This window comes from Equus przewalskii, chromosome 3, assembly GCF_037783145.1.
Source record: "Equus przewalskii isolate Varuska chromosome 3, EquPr2, whole genome shotgun sequence".
NCBI classification, from domain to species: Eukaryota; Metazoa; Chordata; class Mammalia; order Perissodactyla; family Equidae; genus Equus; species Equus przewalskii.
This window is the reverse complement of record NC_091833.1, coordinates 88903781-88924975: the sequence shown is the minus strand read 5'-3', so window position 1 is coordinate 88924975 and position 21195 is coordinate 88903781. Positions and strand designations below refer to the sequence as shown.

The following is a 21195-nucleotide window of genomic DNA, read 5'->3' as shown; positions in this document are numbered from 1 at the left end:
GGAACCTGTGTAATGAAGGGGGCTAGATGACTGGACAGTTTATACGCCGAGGTGAGCTGAGGCCACCCTGGAATTTCCTCGTGTATCCCCCAACATTGCAACATCGCATTCTGCTGCAGGAATGTTGTATCTCTGACTGTGGAAGGAGCTTTGTCAGTTATCCAGCTCAGCTGGTTTCAGCACATAAGATTTAAGGACTCCTAAAAAATGACCACAGAATATCTCATATCTCGGAATTAAGATGAGATTAAATCAGAACTCCCCCCGTGACCTTTCAGGCAAAGGCCGAGTCACTTCTGAGAGAGAAGACAGTTCCTGTGTGGGTCATGAGGTCTCTCCTCTTAATGATCTCAAGACTCCTAACTGACAGAAATAAAGGGATTTATAAACCTCCAAGTTAAAAGTGGATCAGAGTGGCAGGTTGGGGTGTCAACGTGGGAGAAGGAAGACTACTATGCAATTTTAAATAATTCAAAGTTTAGTTTGGGTTTTAATGATTTCTCTGAAGATATCGAGGTAGAACTTTATAATCTGGAGAGTACTTTTCTAGGAATGGGATCATGAAGAGGACGCCTGAGCAGTTGGCAGTATGGACCAGATGTAAACTCTGCTTACCTTTGACCCAGCGATGCCATGGATAGCAACCTATTCTAGAAATTAGTCAAAAATGTACTGCGGGAGGAAGAATGCTTATTGTGGCTTTAATAGCCAAAAAACAAGACAGACCAAAAAAACCCAACCATGTGACCACCCCATATCGTATTCCTTGAAAATGATGCAGTAGATCTGTATTACTTATGTAAAAGATGTCTAAGTTGTTCAATGAAGAAAAACGTACAGCATGATCTCTGTGCAGTTGTATATTTTTATATGTCTTTATGTAGAAAAATATCTACGATGTGTTCGCAGATATGCGGGTAATGGACAGGATGGCCATGTATCCAGTTTACCTGGCATAGCCCTGGTTTACGCCTCTTGTCCCAGTAAAGTAATTAATAGCCTTCTTCCCCTTTGCTTTCAGAAGCTTCCTGCTTTTTGATGGTGAAATATGTTCACTCTAGTTATGAGTGGTTTTTCACTTTTTGCGTTTTCAGAAGTTTTTTTTCCTCACTTAAATAGTGAACGTATATTGCTTTTAAAGTCAGTAAAAATAAAAAGGTATTGACATTGGGGGATGGGGGATGAGGATGGCCTCCCGTCCACGCAGAACTCTGCCTGCAGGCTCTGGGTGGACTCCACTGCCTGGTTTCTGTCTTGGGTTAGGAGTGGAAGCAAAACCAAAGATGAGGAAGGGTGTAACAGGTCGTTCTTAGCAAAAACATTGCCTCCAATTTGCATGACCCTTTGTTTTCAAATCACAAAATCTCAGCTTTTGCTTAAACATCAGAATATGTGGCACTGTCCAGTGACACAGCCAATGTTCTTCTCCTCCAAAAAAATAAAGGGCTGATAAGATAATGGGAATGATTTAGTAATAAAAGGAAATTGGTCATTTCATAATTTGGGAAAATTTCCCAGTTTGAACAAAATATTTTGTGAAAAGCCCCACTATAAATCACTTACCATACTGACTGTTTTTCAGGCCACATTTACTTCTAATACGATTTGGAGTAGTAAGGGCTTGAGAGTGTGTGTGAGTGAGTGTGTGTGTGTGTATGTGTATACATACACACAAACCTAAGCTATATCTCTGAGCAGGAATAGTAGAGAGGGAGAGAAGGAAAAGAATAATGTAAAAAGGCAGATATCAGAGTGTATTCATTGCTGCTGTAACAAATTTAAACAACAGATTTTTCCCTTGCAGTCCTTGAGGCCAGAGGTCTGAAGTCAGGGTGTCGGCAGGGCTGTGTGGGCCTCTTCAGCTGCTGGGGGCTGTCAGCATTCCTTGACTTGAGGCTGCATCACACGCCCTTCTCTGCCTCCACAGTCACGTTGCCGCCTCCTCTTCCCTTCCCCTCTCTGTGTCTCTTACACTTATTTGTCATTGGATAGAGGGCCCACCTAGATAATCCAGGATGGTCATCTCATTTCAAGATCTTAATTATGTCTACAAAGACCCTTTTTCCAAATAAGTTAACTTTCACAGGCTCCCAGGATTAGGATGTGGAACCACCATTCAACCCACTACACAGGCTCGTCAGATTAATGCTGAGATAAACATTTAGAGAAGGGGTAGGATGTGGTCACAAGTTACGTGTGGCCTTGTGTTTCTCCAACAGGCTAACTCTTTTTTTTTTTTCTTTTACAATTCTATGTTTAAGGGAAAAACCAAATTACTTACTATACCTTCGGTACTTCCAAGAGATGGCTGAGTGATTGTTTCTAAATAGTTTCTTGTGGATCTGGTAATAAATGAAATTGACTACCATCTGGTTCAAATCCGCAAACGATTGTTTTATTCTTAATTGCCAGGTAGGGACATAAAATATCTTTTCTCCAGTGCCCATCTGAGGAGCAGATTGTCTGACAGTCCTGACAGGGAGGATGAAGAGGAAACGGCAGGCTCTTTCCCTGTGCTGCCCCTGACCAGTTGGGGGGTCTTGGGCAAAGGGCCTGTCCTCGTTGGCCTGTTTCCTCATCTTTACCATGCGGATGACCATAATATTTCCCCTAGCAGGTTGTAAGGTGCTTAGAATGGTGACCGCCTGGTCACCTCGAAGTAAATCTTAGCTGCTGCTGCTCTCCTACCAGAGTAGAACCTTCTCTCAGAGATGGCCAGTGGGAAGCCAGTCTTCCTGGGTAGGCCATCTGAGTGGCAGGGAAGTCTCCAAAGTGGTCACGTTTTTTCTGAATGGAAAGAAAGATTAATCTCTAATCTGAAAGTTCCTTTTCTCTCAAGAGAACTCCTGTCAGAGATGAGAAAGATTCGGTGTCTCATTTTTCAGTCTTCTTTCTCTCCCCATGTCTACATTTGAGCCTTATAGCAGCTGAAGGATGAACCAAAGAATTTTAAATCAAAACTGTCACTTTTTCTAATGAGGTTTGCCCTAAATAACATCACTGACTTTAAGGGAACTTTTCTTAGTTTTAGACATTTTTAATCACTTTGAATATTCAAATTAATCATATTTAAAGCATGAAAGAGGCTCGTGGATAATTTTTCTTGTTTTTAGATCTCCGTTGAACGCTTACCACGGCATGGCTATGCAGATGCTTCCCTGCCCAGCCTCTGGTCCCTTCCTCCAGCCCTCCTTTGCAGGAGGGTGTCTAATCAGTATTCCTGAATCTCAGCCTTGATTCACTTTCTCCCTCCCCAGCTCAAAAACATTCATGGTTCCCTAGAACTACCGACTAAAGTGAAGGTTTCTGGCTCTGAATTTTGCCTCTAATGAAACCCTTCCACCCTGGCTGCCACCTGCACCCTCCCTTTGCCCGAGGCACCGGCAACACTCATAGCTCCCTTCCTCTGACTTATCTTCTCTTTGCCTTCTCCCACTCTTTTTTTTTTTTTTTTAATGCTTTTTGATGAGGAAGATTGGCCCTGAGCTAACATCTGTTGCCAATCTTCATTTTCTTCTCCCCAAAGCCCCAAGACATAGTTGTATATACTAGTTGTAGGTCCTTCTAATTCTTCTGTGGGGAATGCGGCCACAGCATGGCTTGGTGAGCAGTGTGTAGGTCCATGCCCAGTATCCAAACCAGTGAATCCCCGGCCACTGAAGCAGAGCGTGTGAACTTAACCAATGCCCCACTGGGCCTACTCTCAAGTCTTGGCACAAGTGAAGGATTCTGTGACACCATGATCTCCATCCAGACTCACCTCACTTTGATGATATGAGATGACATTTCACGTTGTAGTCTTATATGCTTGGTCTTCTTTCCCTAGAACATTATTAATTAGCACCAGATAGGAGCTCATGTCATTCGTCAGTTTCTTCTTTGCAGACTCTGAACATAGTGTAGATTTGAAAGGTGAAAGGGGAAGTGGGAGGGGGTCGGAGGCGTGTGGAGGAAGGAAGGAGGCAAGCAAACAGGACAAAATTTTGGTTGCTTCCTTTCCATTCCTATGCTGTTAATTCATAATGCAACAAGAATTTGGATCTCTGGAATGAAACACAACTCATTTATATTGTTGTACTCTATGCATAAAGTCTCTCTCTTTATTTTCTAACACCGCCCGCCCCCCCCCAGGTGTGCCACGTCATCAGCGGGGTGAAATTTGGAAATTCCTAGCACAGCAATATCACCTTAAACACCAGTTTCCCAGTAAACAGCAGCCAGAGGACACGCCATACAAAGAACTCTTAAAACAGCTCACCTCCCAGCAGCACGCAATTCTTATCGACCTCGGTGAGTCTGCAATTGATTTTGACATGAAAACGGAAGTTCCACTCATGTGAGAAATCTGAAGAGGCTGTCCAAGTTATTTAGTGATCTGCCTTTAGGTTTAGCAATCAAAATTTACTACTGAGACTTTCAATTAAAAAGCCCTGGAGTAATCCCAGATGTCTTCTTCAAGTACATAAAAATCTCTCCACTGGGCAGCTTGTTAACTCTGCTCAGCAGGTGGAGTGGCCGTCATGAAGGCTCCGGTGGTGACTGTGCTTCAGTTCAGTAATGCAGATATTGCCGGGAGGTTTTATAGTCAACCCAGGGAACATCCTGGAAAAATAAGTGCCAGAGCCGAGGCTTGTTGAATTACAGGAGCCACTCCCTTAGTCTTTACGACTTAGAAACAAGATTTATTAGAAAAATTGTCAAAAGCAGTTTTTGTGTGCAGCAACGGGGCGGCCCCTTGTCTCTTGAACAGTGTTAAAAACACTAAGATGGAAACAGTCTGTTGGGTACGTTTGCAGTTGCCGCCAGGAAGAGCTTGGGGAATCAGGGTGTATAAAAGAGCCTTTCTCACTTGTCGGTGGCCACGCTGGGGTGGAGGTGGGGTGCGTCGTTTGCTGCTGCGGCCTCTCACCAGGGCCTCCATCTCTGCTGGCCCCATCGGGCAGGAGCTCAGCATCGCTGCTTTTAGGGCATGTGGTCCTGCTTCCAGAACATCCATCCTGGCTCCTGCTGCCACCACCGGGGGCCCCCTAGAGCCCCTGTCTGTGCTTCGGGCTCTTTGAGGTTCCTGCAGTGCAGCAGCCGGGAGGCAGGAAGGCTGTTTCCCAGTAATTTGAGGTGTAAGCTGCACCAGGCAGTATCAGGTCTTTTCTCTCCAGCCATAGAGCAAGTCGTAAGGGTTGACTTCATAAATGTTACTCTAGGTCTGAGGTCAGATGTCATCTCTGGGAAACTGTCCCTGACTGTAGCCTCTTTTCATACCAGCAGACTGGATTAGGTGCCTCTGCTGAGCCTTTCTGTCCTGTTCCATACTCTCCCTCTGTGATACTTATCACATTTGTTATTATTACAATTATTCTTTAAAGCTAATACTTAAATTTACCTTGGGCCAAATGTTGTGTAAAGTTACGTAAACTACTTTCTTTGATCCTAACAACACAGGCAGGTAGCTACTCTTCTATCCCTGTTTAGAGTTGAGAAGAATTGAAACACAGAGAGGTTAAGTAACTTGCTCGAAGTAACACAGCCAGTATGCTGCTGAGCAATGTGACTCCAGAGCCTGTGCTCTTTACCACCCCGCCCCCGCAGCTGTCCTCAGGTATATGGCAACGCCTTTTCCTTGACTTCTCTGCTGTAGGGTGAAGCCCTTTGTGGCCTGGACTGAGGCTGTTTTACCACCTCCTAGGATAGAGCCTGTCACACAGTAGATACTCAGTAAATCTTTTTTGATGTTGAATATGGGGCAGTGCACTAGCACCCAAATCTCACATGACCCTCACAACAGCCCTGGGAAATTGGCCCTGTGTCCTGTTTAAGAAATGAGGAAATTGAGGCACAGAGAGGTCAAGGGTTGACCACACTCACACAGTCAACCCACTGTGGCTCTGTGCTGTGCTGAGGCCGTTCCATCCCTGAGGCCCTTTGAGCCCAGGAGCCCCCCGTGTTCCTGTCACCATGGCTGGCTGGGTGAAGGGTGATGCTCAGGCCATGATTACACTTGGGGACAAAGTGTGAGGCGTGGGGCTGGAGCCCGTTTGGCCCACTGACCCTGAGGAAAGTAGTTTTGTGAATTGGCAGTAGCTGTGTTTGCTAATGTGATGAGTAACAGAAAAAATGACATCATGTTCCTATCATGTGAAATGAAGTGAAAAATAAATTTTGAGTAGGAGGTTGAGATGGAGGGAGTACAGCCGGTTCCTCAGCTCCCCCCAGTCCTTCCCCGGATGGAGGGAGAGGAGAGGGGAGCATGTTTCCCCTCCTTGACTCAAATGTTCTCTTCTCTTAGTTTTCCTCTCCTTCTTCCGCGGGCGGGATTGGCCCCCTGCCTCCTGTTGCTCAGATGTAATTGCTCTTCTGCAGAGTGGGAGGAAAAGGCCAGGTCGGCACAGGGCCCTGGGGCCTCTCCCCGGGGAGCTGTGTTTGCGGGGGCCTCACCTCGGGTGGCTGCTCTGGCCAGAGGCCCAGTGCAGCCTTTCCTCCAGTTGGCACATGGTCTGTGTGAACCGAGACTCATCCTTTCCTCATTCGTGGGCGGGGCCAGGCTGCACTCAAGTCCCCTCCGTCCCTGCCTGTCTCCCACCCTCACCCCTCTGCACCCCCAAAGGCCAGCCACCCCTCCCTGACAGTGCTGGCCTCGTCCTTCCACCTCACTTCTTTCCCAGTCCTGGCCTCCACTTTGGAGGCCCTCCAGATACCCTCCCAAGACCTAAAAGAACCTGTTTCCAGCAATACATCTCCCAAGCAACCTCAGTGCATCTCTCCCAGCTTGCTTTATCCAGAGACCTGACCAGCACCAGCCTCCTCTCCCCACTTGAACTGGGAAAACCCAAATGTTGCCCCAGACCCGGCGGTGAACCCGGTGGGCCCTGCCTGCCAGGCTCTGGCTCTGCCCAGTCGGGGTTCGAGGGGCCTCACTTAGAAGTTCCTCCAAATTTTGTGTGTTGCTACCCCCACCTCTCACCAAGAGTCAAGTCAGTTGTTTAGTCTATACTTTCTGTTTGGTCTACACTGTGGCTAACTCAAAGCCCAATAAAGGTGTGTGATGCTGAGCAAAAACAAATCAGTAGTTCAGTTGTTCTTAAAACGTGACATTCTTATCCTAGCCAGAAGAACAGAATGCTTGTTGCTTGGATGTATTTTGGGTTTTCATGGATTTTTGTTTTCCTGCCTCTTGCTTTACTTTATGAAATTAGTTGTGAGTCTAATCAGCTTTTTGCAAGATTTTTTTCTTCCAAAGAGTAAGAATAATAGACTTTGTAGTTGGGCAGTGTTTTATAGTTTGGGAAACATACTTTCTAACTTTGTCAGATTTCAGCTTTACACAACCCTGTATGAAATTGGGCACATATTATTCCACTTCAGAGCTGATGAATGAGACCCAGAGAGGTTGAATGCTTTGCCCAAGTCACAAGCTACTCAGTGGCAGAAAGTTCTGAAGGCCTCAGCTCAGGAGCCTGCCCCGCTCCTTAAGCCTGGTTCCAGCTACATCCATTTGTGCAGCCCTCTCTTCTCTGGCCCCCCATCCTGGGGGCGCAGCACGGACTGCCAAGCTTCCTGCCTTCTGTCTGGGGCTCCCACTTGAGTTGTGGCCACACTAAAGGCCACCAGTGGCACTAGCTGGAGACTCCCTTCAGGCTCCACTTCACCACTCCTTCTGCTGCCACTTCAGCTGCTCCTGCCCCTGGCATCCCAGCCTGGACTCCTCCAGCCATCAGTGCTTCTGCCTGGTGAGGCTGTCCAGCCTCTCCCATGGCAGCAGGGCTTTAGGTCCAGAAATGGAGGAACACGTTAAGTCAGAGAGCAGAGGCGGGAACTGCTCCCCTACATCGATTACTTATTATTTTATTAATCTGTGTTTTATAGATCAATAAAGTGGTGGCATAGTTTATATACCCTACAGAGATCTGGTGAATCTTTTGGTGTCCAGAACTAGCATTTTTTGCTAGATTTCTAGAAGAACTTCTACCAGTGACACGCAAATGGGTTTAGGTGTCCTCGTGCTGCAGTGAGAGGTGGAGCATCTATCCAAAGACATATTTGGGTCAAGAATCCAGCATGGGTGCTGTCATACTGATTTTTGCTTCCACTTAATGGGGATTTTGTTTGTTTGTTTTTTTGGTGAGGAAGAGTGGCCCTGAGCTAACATCTGTTGCCAATCTTCCTCTTTTTTTTTTCCCCAGCTTTATTGAGATATAAATGACATATAACATTTAAGTCTGAGGCATACAACATAATGATTTGATATATGTATATATTGCAAAATGATTACCACAATAAGCTTAGTTAACATCCATTACCTCACGTAGTTAGGTTTGTGTGTGTGTGTTGAGAACATTTAAGATCTACTCTCTTAGCAACTTTCAAACATACAATACAGTATTGTTAACTGTAGCCAACGTGCTGTATGCTACATTCCCAGAACTTATTCATCTTGTAACTGGAAATTTGTACTCTTTGACTATTTTATTTCCATATCTTGAAGTGATATTTTGAAGTGTAAAAACCACATGGCTGTTAAGATAACAAACCAAAAAAACATAGTGGCATATGTATCTTTTTATACATTTTGAATTATTTTATTGGTCTGAATTTTCAGAAGGAAATGGCCTGGAAAGCCAAATTGGTCTCTTAAGGGTTTGACAAATGCAGACTAGCCAATCTTCCTCTTTTTGCTTGAGGAAGATTGACCTTGAGCTAACACCTGTGCCAGTCTTCCTCTATTTTATCTATGGGACGCTGCCACAGCATGGCTTGATGCGCAGTGTGTAGGTCTGCGCCCGGGATCAGAGCATGCGGACTTAACCACTGCACCACTGGGCCGGCCCTACTTAACATATTTAAACAAAGGTATAAAACTTGCCTGGTATCTGGAAGCAAGGGAGCTATAAACCAAGTGTTATAAATGGGAATTTTTTCCTTGCTTTTTTAGAATCCATAAAAGATGAGAGGAAGAGCCTCCAAAGGAAAGATCAGTAGAAAGGCCTTAAGATGACTAAATGTAGAGGGGCAGACAGGAGCGTTTTCCCTCCTCCCTCCGTGCTCGGTAGTTTGCTTTGCCTGGTCTTGCCACAAAGCGCTGTGTGCTCTGAGTAGTAGATGGGGCTGTTCCTCAACACATGGGTGCTGGTGGCAAGCACCACTCTGTGTTTCGTCTTTGGTTGAAGTGCTGTGTGAGAAACTAAAAAGCATTAATGGCGGAAGACAGACAAGTCCCTGGAGTTTGTCATGCAGCGGTCTTGTTACTTAACACACCTGTCTGTCCAGTTGGAGACCTTGCTTTATGGAGGTCTGTTGAACAGTCGCAGCTCAAGAGTCATACGTTCTTGCATCACCAGCTACACGCATTATTCCAAAGGGTCTGCCATTGTGTCTGATGTTATCAAGACCACGTTGTGAAATCACATGTATTTGACCCTTCCAAATGTGCTCTTTAACCTCAGAGTGATGTAACTCAATGTGGGTGATGTAAGGAAAGAGTAAAGTGGCGTGTGACTTCACTTCCTTTCACAGAGGTCTGAAATCTTCCTACATCCTTCGAGCCACTCAATGGTGTGCTGGCAAGTGTTTAACAACCAGCTCCCCTGACTCCTCCAGTGAAGCCCGGTGTTAGCGTGTGCAGATTTCCATGGCGTACATACTCCACTTTGGGAAATTTTAAGCTACCAACTTGATGTCACCGATGGCGGAATTGGGCAGAGATGTGCACAAACAGAGCCAGCAGGAGCCAGTGCCAGCGGCCACTGGACTAAGCCAAATGTTTCCTAAAAATAATCTGCATAGAGAAGAGCTCTGCCTTCTTAATCTCCCCCGTGTCGTTCAGTGGTGATTCCAGAGATGCTTCTGGAGCACCTGGTGCATTCCATGCACTCTAGGAAACACACGTTCCAGAGGGGAAGACGGCCACTGAACAGCTGATGACCAAATTATTTAACTAAATTGTGAGGAGTCATGCAAAGGGTATTTTTTCTTCAGTCTCTCATCTCACATTCTGCTCCGAGCTAGATGGTTGGAGCAATTTAAGAATCTCTTAGGATCACAGCTCCTCCTCCTGGAAAGAGCCTTAGAGGTCATTTGACCGTAGGTTACTCTTCCTTCCGCAAGTGAGGACAACGAGACCCGTGAGTTAGAGGTCACAGTCAGGTGGCTGGTTTGCCAGCACCTCTCCCTAGAGATGCAGAAGTCTCCAGGCTCTTTGTGAAAGAGGCAAAAGAAAGAAACCTGATAGTCAGCTGTTCAGAGCGTCCTCAAGACGGAATAGCTTTGCAAGTGGCCCTGTGTATGCTGGACCGACCTCTGGCCTCCTGTAGCAGCTGCAGCAAGTAACAAAGCTGAGAAGACCACGGGTCTCACCCAGGGTCAAGTCAGATGGGCTCTGCTCAGACTGGAGTGGTATTTCTCACAGTGCCGTGCAGGGGTCACCCACACAGTCCCTTGAGGAGCTTGTAGAAAACACATTCCTGAGGCCGCCACGCCTGAGCTGCCGCTGAAGAAGGATTTCCGGGTGAGGGCCAAGGATGCGTGTGCTTCACAAGCCCCCAGGTGACTGATGTGATCAGTGTTTGGAAACTGCTGGATGAAAGCTCTTCACCGGCAAGGTGATAGAGAAGGAGAAGATTCACAGAGAAACATCCCTTAGATAAATGAAATTCCTTAGGAACACTTAGCGTGTTGAGCACACCATGAAGTTAAGTAGGAGGTGGTCTAGAAAGACGTCTGAATTGAGTATCGCCTCTTAGGCCTTTCTAGCACATTTCTCCACTTAGACATACAGGACACAAAATTGTTACACATAAGGGGTTTCTTTGTGCTCATATTTGACTTCCTCCACTTAACAGCCCCATTCTCATTTTGTATATGAAGGGAGACTGCAGTAGAGAGAAATTTAAAGGGCCTGCATTCCTCTACTACGTGGCAAACAGTAAAATAGAGTTTAAAGAGGCGGGCCTGTAGCCTGATCCATTTATCAGAAGGATTCCACAGTTTTTACCCAGTTGCCCTCTAGGTTGGCAGAAATAAGGTGTTTTTCCTAAGCCGGAGTCTTCTGGAGCCACTGCTGCTCCTGGAGGTGTGCAGCCTTCCACAGCCTGTCTTGTTGAGTCAGAAACTCGTTCTAGAATCTTTTCACAGGCTTTGAACAAACAGCCAACAGTAAACAGCATCTTGCTTGTAGTTAATGTGCTTCGAGTGAGCAGCGAGGTGCAGGGGGCTGTGCTAGACCCGTCACCTGCTGCAGAGCAACGTACATACGTGTGGTCTCTATAAAGTGCGGTTTTTTCCTTCCCGGTGCTGACTTAGCACCTTCTCACCTGGGCCTGGAGGGCTCAGTACTCAGTACTGGATTAGGTGGGTGCGGATTGTCTAGGACCATTTCTAATCTGACGGGTCCACTTTCTTCTCGCGAGCCCTGCCTCCCTCCTCTCCTCGGTGTGCATGTGTTCAGGAATGTGTGTGAGCGTGGTGTCCGCCTAGAACAGCGGTTCCCAGACTTTTGATCTCAGGATTCCTTTCACTCTTAAAAATTATTGAGTGGCCCAAAGAGCTTTGTTTGCAAGGATAATTTCTATTAGTGTTTACTATGTTAGACATTAAAACTTCTTCAGAAATTAAAACTTTGTTAAAATAATATAAATAAATACTTCTGTATTTATTTTTAGATAACTATGATAAACTCACGCATATAAACATATTATGAAAAGCGGACTTTCCAAAATAAGAAAATTTAGTGAGAAGAGTGGCATTGTTTTACATTTTTACAAATCTCTTTACTGTCTAGCTTAATAGAATCAGCTGGACTTTCATACTTGCTTCTGCGTTCGGTCTGTTGTGATTGTGTTATTTGAAATATATGGAGAAAAAGGTGACCTAGTTGGAAAAGGGAGGGAGGACCTCAGGGACCCCTGAAAGGGCCTCAGAGACCCCCAGCAGTCCTTAGACCGACCATACATAGAGAACCACTGACCTAGAAAAATGTAATATAGGAAACTCTGTCTCGCCCAAATAGAACTGCGTGAGGAAGTCCGACGGGCAGTCATTCCTCCATTCCCGTTCGTTAGGAGCTGAAGACCAGAGACGCGTGGCTGTTCCCCAACCTGGAGGCGGGTGGAGCGCCTTTCTTGCTGCACTGAATCCCAGACTGTGTGGGACGGGAGATGGCGTTTGGCAGTCTCTTGGAACACACGGGAACATTTGTTTTAGCTCGGTCAGGTTTCTGCAGCCGGGTTTCTCGCATAAAGAAAATCAGTGACAGTTTCTGGGACTCCACAGCACGAAAGAGTTATGTTTCGGTGAATCTGGATTGTGATGATGTTTGTTACTGTTATTATTTGGAATCCATATCGGCTTTCAGTTCCACATGTCTGTGAATTCTAAATTTCATGGAATTAGTTCCTGGAACGAAACTTTCCTTTGCCTCTATAACTCTGTCGGAAAGTGAGATGTTTCAGGCTCAAGTGGAATGTTAGAATCAATAGAGCAGTGGTTCTGCACGGTTGTTCCTCTTTTTGCATTTTTGCTACAGAAGTGTTGTGTGTGTGCCGTTTTTTTCTGTCCTGGTTGGAAGCCAGCTTTTTGTATGGCATATCTGAAGACTGTGCCCCGTGCTTAAACGCCATTAATCGCACCCATTCGTGTCAGGCATTGTACATGTGCTCCCGACTCCGCAAAGCGTACTTTCTGCCCATTGTAAAGAAGAGGAAGCTGAGGTTCACAGGGGCTGGATGGTCCATTCTGAGCTGCACATGCTGGGGTCAGAATCATGCACTATGCCCTTTGCACTTGACCTTGCTGCCTTGCAGACAAACCCACATAGGGAGAGTCTGTCTCTGTTTGTCAGAATTCATATGTCTTATGTTTTAAGTAAGATGTTTAGCTAAATTCTAAAAACAGTGTGTTTTTTCTCAGCTGTCAAAAATGGGGAGCGTAATGTCTGCTGTTTGGGTTGTGTGGGTGAAGTAAGACAGAGCCTGAAGAACCGAGTTCAGTCCTGGCCCCGGATGTGCAATCCCCCGCTCTCACATTATCTTCTCTTTCCTTCTTGTCACGCGTCTGAGGGCTCACGAAACTCAAGCTTGAAATAAAGCCTCATTGTTCCTCTCAGATGCCCCTTAGCTTTTTACTTCATGGATCCCTTCTGCATAGGTAATTACCCTGGTTTCACGTTTGCAAAAGTGAGTCCTCCAGGTTGAACAACACTTGCTGAGCCTAATTCAAGATATGCATTCGTGTAAAGAATACACTGGATTTCAAAAGCAAAGTATGGAAAAAAGAATGCAAAATGCCTTAATAATAATTTGTTGATTATGTGTTGAAATGACAATGTTCTGTATCTGTTGTGTCAAACAGACTCTCTTGTTAAAGTTAATTTCACCTATTACTTTTTCATGTGGCCACTGGAAAATTGTATGTGGCTCACATTACAGTTGAGTTGTACAGGCTGCTCTAGAACAGGAAAATGCACAGGCATTATTATACCCTCTCATACTTGCACATGCACGCTCAGTTCTGCACACAGCTCACAAGGGTTCAGAGACCTGGAGGCCCCCCCTCACAGCTCTAAGGTTAACCCTGGAGCAGAGGATGAAGCTGGGAGGGGAGGTGAGGAGGTGAGTGTGTGGACTGGGGAGCTGTTGATTGCTTTCTAGCGGTGAGTGACGTGTGCAGAGTGTGTTTGGGGAAGAGGTTGAGCAGGCAAGAAACGAATCAGGATAAGAAATCAGGAACGGAGTTAGGAGACTGTTGCCATCCTCTTAAATCAAGTTCAGATGGACCAACCTGGATTGATGAAATGCCTTCTCACGAGGCTGAGGATACATCTCACAGATGTATCCTTCTCCCTTTGCTGAGACCAGATAATTAAGTTGAACAGTTAACTTGTGGCCTAGATGTACTTTCTGCCTTTGCTGATCCAGACGAGGTCATAATTCTCACCTGGATCCAAATGTGGCCCTGGCCGAGCATTTCTCTTAATCAGGTACTTTCTGCTCCCTGGAGACACTTCCCCATCGGTCACATTCCAAAAGGATGGGGTGAGGTGGGATTTGACAGGTATCAACCATAAAAGCATACTGAACAAAAGAAGTCTTTAAACCCGATCTGAATACCAGCTTTGTGTGAAAATAATCAGGATGTTGGGAGCACCCCCACATCTCCCCAAGCCCCAGTGCATGGTGGTGTATCCTAGTTGTAAGTCATTCTAGTTCTGTGTGAGCTGCTGGCACAGCATGGCAACTGACAGGTGGGTGGTGTGGTTCTGTGACTAGGAAGTGAACCGGGGCCACCGATGCTTTGAGAGCACCGAACTTTAATCACCAGGCCATCAGGGCTGGCTCAGGCTTTTTTTTTTTTTTTTTTTTTAACCTTTTTTGGGGAGGTGACTCTTTTGTGTAAAAGAAAACACTTACTGCTCCTCAGTCTGTTTCAAAGCACTGCCTCTGGTTTAAAAGCTTAGAAATATGCATGTGGCACGAAGCATTTGCAGGCAAAATAAGTGCAGTCTGGGAAAAGCTGATCAGGGAGTGTCTGTAGCAAGGCCAGGCTTTTGGCCGCATTTAGTTGATGTTGGAATAGTGTGGTGGTAAAGAACCACAGCTGTTTGCTCCTCTTGAGAGTGTAGATGTGTTTAGAGGATCGACAGCTTTTTTTGTTTGTTTTAGATTGAAATCCAGAGATCTGTAGGACCAAAGGTAGTTCTAATTGCTTTCTCCTGAACCACCACAAAAAAGCATGAATAACTGCTGATTTTTTATTGCAACATTATTCCAAGAACAACCAGCTGACCTTGTTTACAGAGCTGATTTACAGTATGGTCCAACTTCTAAAGACCTGTTACTTTGACCTGAAGCACCTTGGGTTTCTGGTTCAGTGGCTTTCTCTTTGCAATTACAGCTAATGTGTATTGTTTTCACAGGACGAACCTTTCCAACGCATCCATACTTCTCTGCCCAGCTAGGAGCAGGGCAGCTGTCCCTTTACAACATTTTGAAGGCCTACTCGCTTCTAGACCAGGAAGTCGGATATTGCCAAGGCCTCAGCTTTGTAGCAGGCATTCTGCTGCTTCACATGGGTGAGGAAGAGGCGTTTAACATGCTCAAGTTTCTGATGTTTGACATGGGTCTGCGGAAACAGTACCGGCCGGACATGATAATTTTACAGGTAGAGAGCGTTCCTGTGTCTTTGATAGAGACAAATGCCAAAGACGTGTGTGATTACTTCCAGGTCCATCAAAGGAACTTTCTCACCATCAGTTAACACTGTAACAGCTGTCATTGCTGAGAACTTTGTGCTAGGCATTGCGCCACGTGTTTCATATGTACCTGTCTCCTTAATAACCCTCAGGAAGATGCTATTAGTCAGGTCAATTTATAGATGGGAAAACTAAGGCTCAGAGAGATTACATAATTTGACCAGGTCACACAGCTAGTAAGTGGCTGAATTCAGATTTAAACCCAGGCCTGTCTGACTCCAGGGCCCTCCCTTTTACCTCTCATCAGACCGTCTTCTCATGATCTAATTCCTACCTCCCACTGTATTTGCTACTTCTTCCACCAGGGATCCCCTCACCCGACATCCCTCAGCCCTTGTCATCTGGGGCTCATCTCAGGTATCACATCCTGGAGGAGCTCCTGCTGACCACCCTCATGTCGTGTCCCTGCTCATCCACCCTGGCACACTGTATCACATTATCCCATCTCATTTCTTCTGCGTAACACACGCATTGTCTGAAATTGTCTTGTGTCCTTATTCATTTACCCATTTATTTTCTGACTTTCCTTAGTGAAAGGGGGCATCTTACCCATCTCGGAGCTATGTCCCTGGTTCCTAGAACAGTTCCTGGGATGAAGTAGGTACCCAGCCATTATCTGAATGGATGAGTGACAGATGGCAGGTCATAGCAAAAGGAAACCAAACACAGCAGCAAGTGCCAAGTGCTGCTCCTGCCACCTTTTAGAGGTGGAGAGAAGACTGGATCCTGCCGTGGGAATATTCCTAAATGTTGGAGCACGTGTTTACGTGTTCATTTACCAGCAAGATGCCGTGATCTCAGAGCCTTAGAAGCATCCTTAAAAAGGAAACACTGGAGCCAGGGACTCTTTCAGAGCTCTAGATTGTGTGGTTAAAAATCCTTTCACCTCCACCTGTGAATGTGAACCACACGAACATAAATCTCATACAAGGAAGCCATTAGCTAAAAGATTTTGTCCCAATGACACTTTCCACACATACTGTCAGGTTCTTCCTATATTCTCCCCATTAGCTTTAATACAGGCACACTTGCCATCTAAGAGAGCAGAAGTTTTGAGTTTTATGTAATTTTGTATCATACCATGCGACTCTTTGTGGGCTGGTGGCCTTGGTGGTTAGATTCTTTTTGATACAAAAAAGCCACTGTTTTTTGTTACTAGAGGACTGTTTGGGCTGGGCCCCTGAGCAGTACATATCCATCTTGTAGCATAGGGTTCTGACCCTCTCTCAGTTATTGTTTCTTTGGGCTCAGGCCCTGGGATGCTGACATCTGGGCTGGCTTTAGGACCTCTGTGAGCCCTGGGACTCATCATGGGGCCTCCTGCCAGAGCCGTATCACTCTCTGAAGAGAGTGAACCCTTTCACTTGAAGTTCAACTTCAGTTGGAAAAGTTATTTTCTCCTTCTTGAGATAAACACTTCTTATTTTAACTTCCCCAGGATCTGTATATTTCATACATTATAAACCTAAAGAAGTCATACTTGTCCTGCCCATTGAGTCAGTTGGGGGCTCCGAGGGAACTGACCCAGTGAACAGCACAATGGAATCCCTCGACAGAATCACCATGTGCATTCGCATCACTTTTAGCAGAGAGACTGATTCCTCTGGGTTTGAGTTTTACTGGGAATGTGTATTTGTATGAGAATTTATGAAAATGTTTTCACAAGACAGATGTTTAGATTCTCTTAGCCAAGGAACACAAGGGAACAGTAAAGAGAAAGGAAGTGGTAGGAGATGACCCGGTGTGAGTGTCCTGGGCCTGCACCCAGCCAGGGGCTCGTGTGCAGCAGGCACCCAGTAATGGCTTGTGGGATAAATGAGTAGTTGAGATCAGTGGGTATCGCAGCCCAGACAGAATGTTTAAAGTCTAATAATTCCTCTCTTACACCCTGTGAGTGGGATAAGAAACTGAATATACGTAGCAGGTATCTAGTTCTGACACCTGGGTGCGTGTATCTCCACAGATCCAGATGTACCAGCTCTCGAGGCTTCTTCACGACTACCACAGAGACCTCTACAACCACCTCGAGGAGCACGAGATCGGCCCCAGCCTCTATGCCGCCCCCTGGTTCCTCACCGTGTTTGCCTCACAGTTCCCACTGGGATTTGTGGCCAGAGTCTTTGGTAAGTGCGTGTACGTCTGTCTGCCACAACCAGCATCCTCGTGTTCCATGAGAAACATTGATTGTCGCTCCACGGTGAGTCGTCTTAGTTTCATACCTGTCTCTTCTACAGGAACAGGGATCGTTTGACATTCTGAGTTTAGTCAGCGGTGGGTTTTGTGAATTTCAAGACCTGCTTAGCTTCTGACAATCGTTGGGCTTCCCTAGATCTAACCTTCATCATGTGGGATTTAGACCCAGTTTCCTCACCACCAGGCTGTTCCTGGAACAGACATCTTAAAGACCTGGCTGAGGAGCCCCACGCACGTATTCCAGGTGCATCTGTCGTGACTCATCTTCCTCACCCTCTCTGGCCCGTGACTCTGTTTCCTGAGAGCTCCTTAAAACTCTTCAACCGATGACTTCTGGGCTAGTGTTCTTTCTAGATTCCCTTCGCATCTCCTCTTTCCCTATCCTTGGCTCTTCATTTTCTCTGCCATCACGCTCTTGAAGACACCTGTGTGTGGATGACTCACTGTTCCATCCTCACATGCCCCCTGCCTCGTCTTCCCAGATGTCACAGCCACTTCCACTTCTGTGCCCCACCGTAACCACAGGTTGTTCACCTTTCAAACTGTCTCCTGTTTTCTTTATTTACTTTTTAAGAAGATTGTCTCTGTCAAAGTTAAACAGATGTTCACGTGCAGAGTCTCAAAACTATACTTCAATAGAAAAATAAATTAAAAAAAAAAAGTTTTTAAAGAGCCACCTTGCGTTGTTGGCAGAGATAGCTGTATCCTTTTGGATACCAGGAGCTGAGTGAACTCTGAGCACAGTGAATTCTTGTAGAGTGTGTTTTCCCTACTTCAGAGTGGAGGACTAGTTTTGACGATTCAGGTTCTTTTCATTTTTTACTGTGGAGGAGGACGTTATTAAAGAATTGATAGTTATCACAGCAAGGGGTTTTTAAAGTGTCATTTATGTTCAGTCACTTGATAGCTTAAAAACCTGCAGTCTTACACTTTTTTAGATTTGTTTTTAGAATGAGAGAGCATCTTAAAGGGAATGTTCAAAAACATTGAGAGAATCCTCTTTAGACATACTCTGGGAAGACAGCTTGTATATCCAAATTCTAGACATCGTAAAATTTGCTTTTTAATATAAATGGGCATTGAGTTGTCTTCTCTCCTACTCTTCTCCCCAAAGTGCTAGATTTTTAGCATTACTCACTTCTATCCACAAGCACTTTTAAAGACTTTCCCATTTGGCCTTAACTAGAAGCATCCATGTTCTTAAAATATTCACCACCTTCCCTATTGTATAACTAGCTCCCCAAATGGATTTTTACTTTCTGTCCCTAAGAAAAAAATCATTGAAAAAAATAGGTACTAAAAACTCTCTCCTGGTCAAACAAGTCGTTAGATTCCATGAAGATTTTAATACCCTAGTTCAAAAAAAAGATAAAGCCTCAAAATTGTCTGCTTAGTTTGCCAACAAAAGAGTCACAAAAACTGTAAGATCTCTAGCTGTAGGCTTCAGTCTTTTTTTTTTTTTTTTTTTGGAAGATTAGCCTTGAGCTAACTGCTGCCAATCCTCCTCTTTTTGCTCAGGAAGACTGGCCCTGAGCTAACATCCGTGCCCACCTTCCTCTACTTTATATGTGGGACGCCTACCACAGCATGGCTTGCCAATCGGTGTCATGTCCACAGCCAGGATCCGAACTGGTGAACCCCGGGCAGCTGAAGCGGAACGTGCGCACTTAACCGCTGCGCCACTGGGCCGGCCCCAGCTTCAGTCTGTCATGCCAAAAATTTCTGTTTTTTTTTACTTTTCTTACTCTGGAAATTAGAAGAACATGATTAGTCCACCTTACTTTCCTCCTGGTTCTTTACTGTGTTTTTCAAACAGAGCAGTGGAGAGGAGTGAAGATTGAGAGGGGAAGGAGGGAGTGTTGTCAATTGTAAAACAGCTCATGCATCGAATTACACTGTTTGTGAAGAAATTTCTACAAAGGGGGCTGGGCAGGAGGGGACACGAGGGTCAAGGCTGAGTTATCACTCCCCCAAGCCATAGGCACCACTGGCTGCCTGCAGAGTGTTCTGGGCTCTAGGGCCATAAAGCTCTAGGAAAAAATCTGTCCTTAGGCTGCACAAGTGGGTAAGAGGCACTAACAACAAACCCTGCTTTGGAAATGACAGCCCTTCTGTTGCAGAATATTTGGAACTCTATGAAGCTCATCCTAATGTCTTTATAAATAAAAGCTGAAACCAGTAAAAGGGTATTTTTCTCTATATTATGTAGTCAGTGGTGGGTCTTTGAATTTCTTATGCATTACGCATAAAGATGCCAGTGTCTGTATAATTCTTGGATCCCACACACCCCTGCTGTCCGAAGTGAGGGCATGTCCAGCTGGCTAAGGGCTTGGGGCTCCTCAGATTAGAGGCAGGAAGAGGGAACTCAAGGCAGCACTATGTTGTGACGTCACTTTGCAAAAACTGCTGTTTTTTCGCACAATCCATACCATCTACCAGTACTGAAAAACCATTTTATTAGTAGGTTTCATAGAAAAGTTAGATGTTTTAAAAACCATTTCTGTATTTAGCATCAGTGACTTGAACCGTGTTTGTTTAGTTCCTTGATGGTGAATAGCTTCGTTTTAAATCCCAAAGCCTTCTGTTCATACACTGCAGTCTTTTTTGGCCTGAAGCCCATTTTATTATAAGCCTTTAGGCCTGGATAAGCCTAAAAACAAATGGACCTTTGTTAACCAGTCACAGTTTTATATATAGGTAAAGGATTCTCAGCTTGCAGTCAGTGTAGCTCATATATTAATAGATTACCTTGAATTATGTATAATATACTTGGAGGGACCGCTGCCAATGATGGATGTGCCTTAACCATCACCTGGTAATCACATTTCCCTGAATGTCAGTCCTTCTCTCTGGCTGTCACATAATGTGAAATAGCCGCCTCCTATATTTTTCCCATTTGGGTGTAGAGGGTCCCAGGAGAGATTCTTGCCTTATTCACCTTGCAATCATGTCTACCTTTGGAAAAAATCTGAAAAATAGGGCCTGGTCTGCTCCTGATGGAGGAGGAGGCTGCGGTATCAGGCTCCTGATGTTTTCTATAAGATGTGCCGCCCAGTAGATGAGAGAGGAGGTGGAATGTAAAAACTAAAGGTTTGGCAAAAAGCACAGAAGCCCCTTGTAATGTAGGGAAGGATCAGAGAGGCGTTAGGACTAAAACAGACTGGGAAAACAAGATCGTTGATACGGCCAGGACAAATGGCTCTTTGGGTAACGTAATCCAGTGGTGACGAAGTGAGTTTTTGCAAAGTCTGCTGGTGCTATTGCTCTGCTGCAAGGCTGTCATCTTTCATTTTCCTTCTACCCGTTCCTGGTAGGAATGTGGGGGTGTCACACCTGGACGACTACAGCCTCCCAGGAGAAGGTTAGAGAGAGGGATTGACCTTGACAAAGACAAAGCCACCCAGAAAAGAGATGCCGTGCAAGTTTGCTTACTGGCCCTGTGCTTGGCGTCTGTCATTTCCCCCATAGGAAAATTGCACTTTTATATCCCAGGGAGTTCCAAATAGAGTTCCCATACACGTTAACACAGTAACAGGGCTGCTGCAGTGTCTTCAGAGGAAAGTAGTTACTTGTATTGTTCTCAGCAAATAATCGGCAGAGTGGTGAGATCAGCTGAATTTAAGGTTCTGTCTATTTCCTGCCTGATAAAACTTTGCCTGCGGCCAGCCCCATGGCCCAGTGGTTAAGTTCGCATGCTCAGCTCCCGTGGACATGACACTGCTCATCAGGCAGCACTGAGGCAGCATCCCACATAGCACAGCCCG

General features: G+C 45.5%; 1 protein-coding gene across 7 annotated transcripts in view; it reads left to right on the top strand.

Annotated features, from left to right (window-relative positions):
* Nucleotides 1-21195, top strand: part of TBC1D1 (TBC1 domain family member 1) — a 217699-nt gene that overhangs the window by 180192 nt on the left and 16312 nt on the right. For all 7 annotated transcript variants that reach the window (XM_008523029.2, XM_008523028.2, XM_070615168.1 and 4 more), the window contains 3 exons: nucleotides 4132-4290; nucleotides 14903-15147; nucleotides 17202-17361. In XM_008523029.2, coding sequence (XP_008521251.2) covers nucleotides 4132-4290; nucleotides 14903-15147; nucleotides 17202-17361 — 564 coding nt within the window. The remainder of the gene's footprint in view (nucleotides 1-4131; nucleotides 4291-14902; nucleotides 15148-17201; nucleotides 17362-21195) is intronic.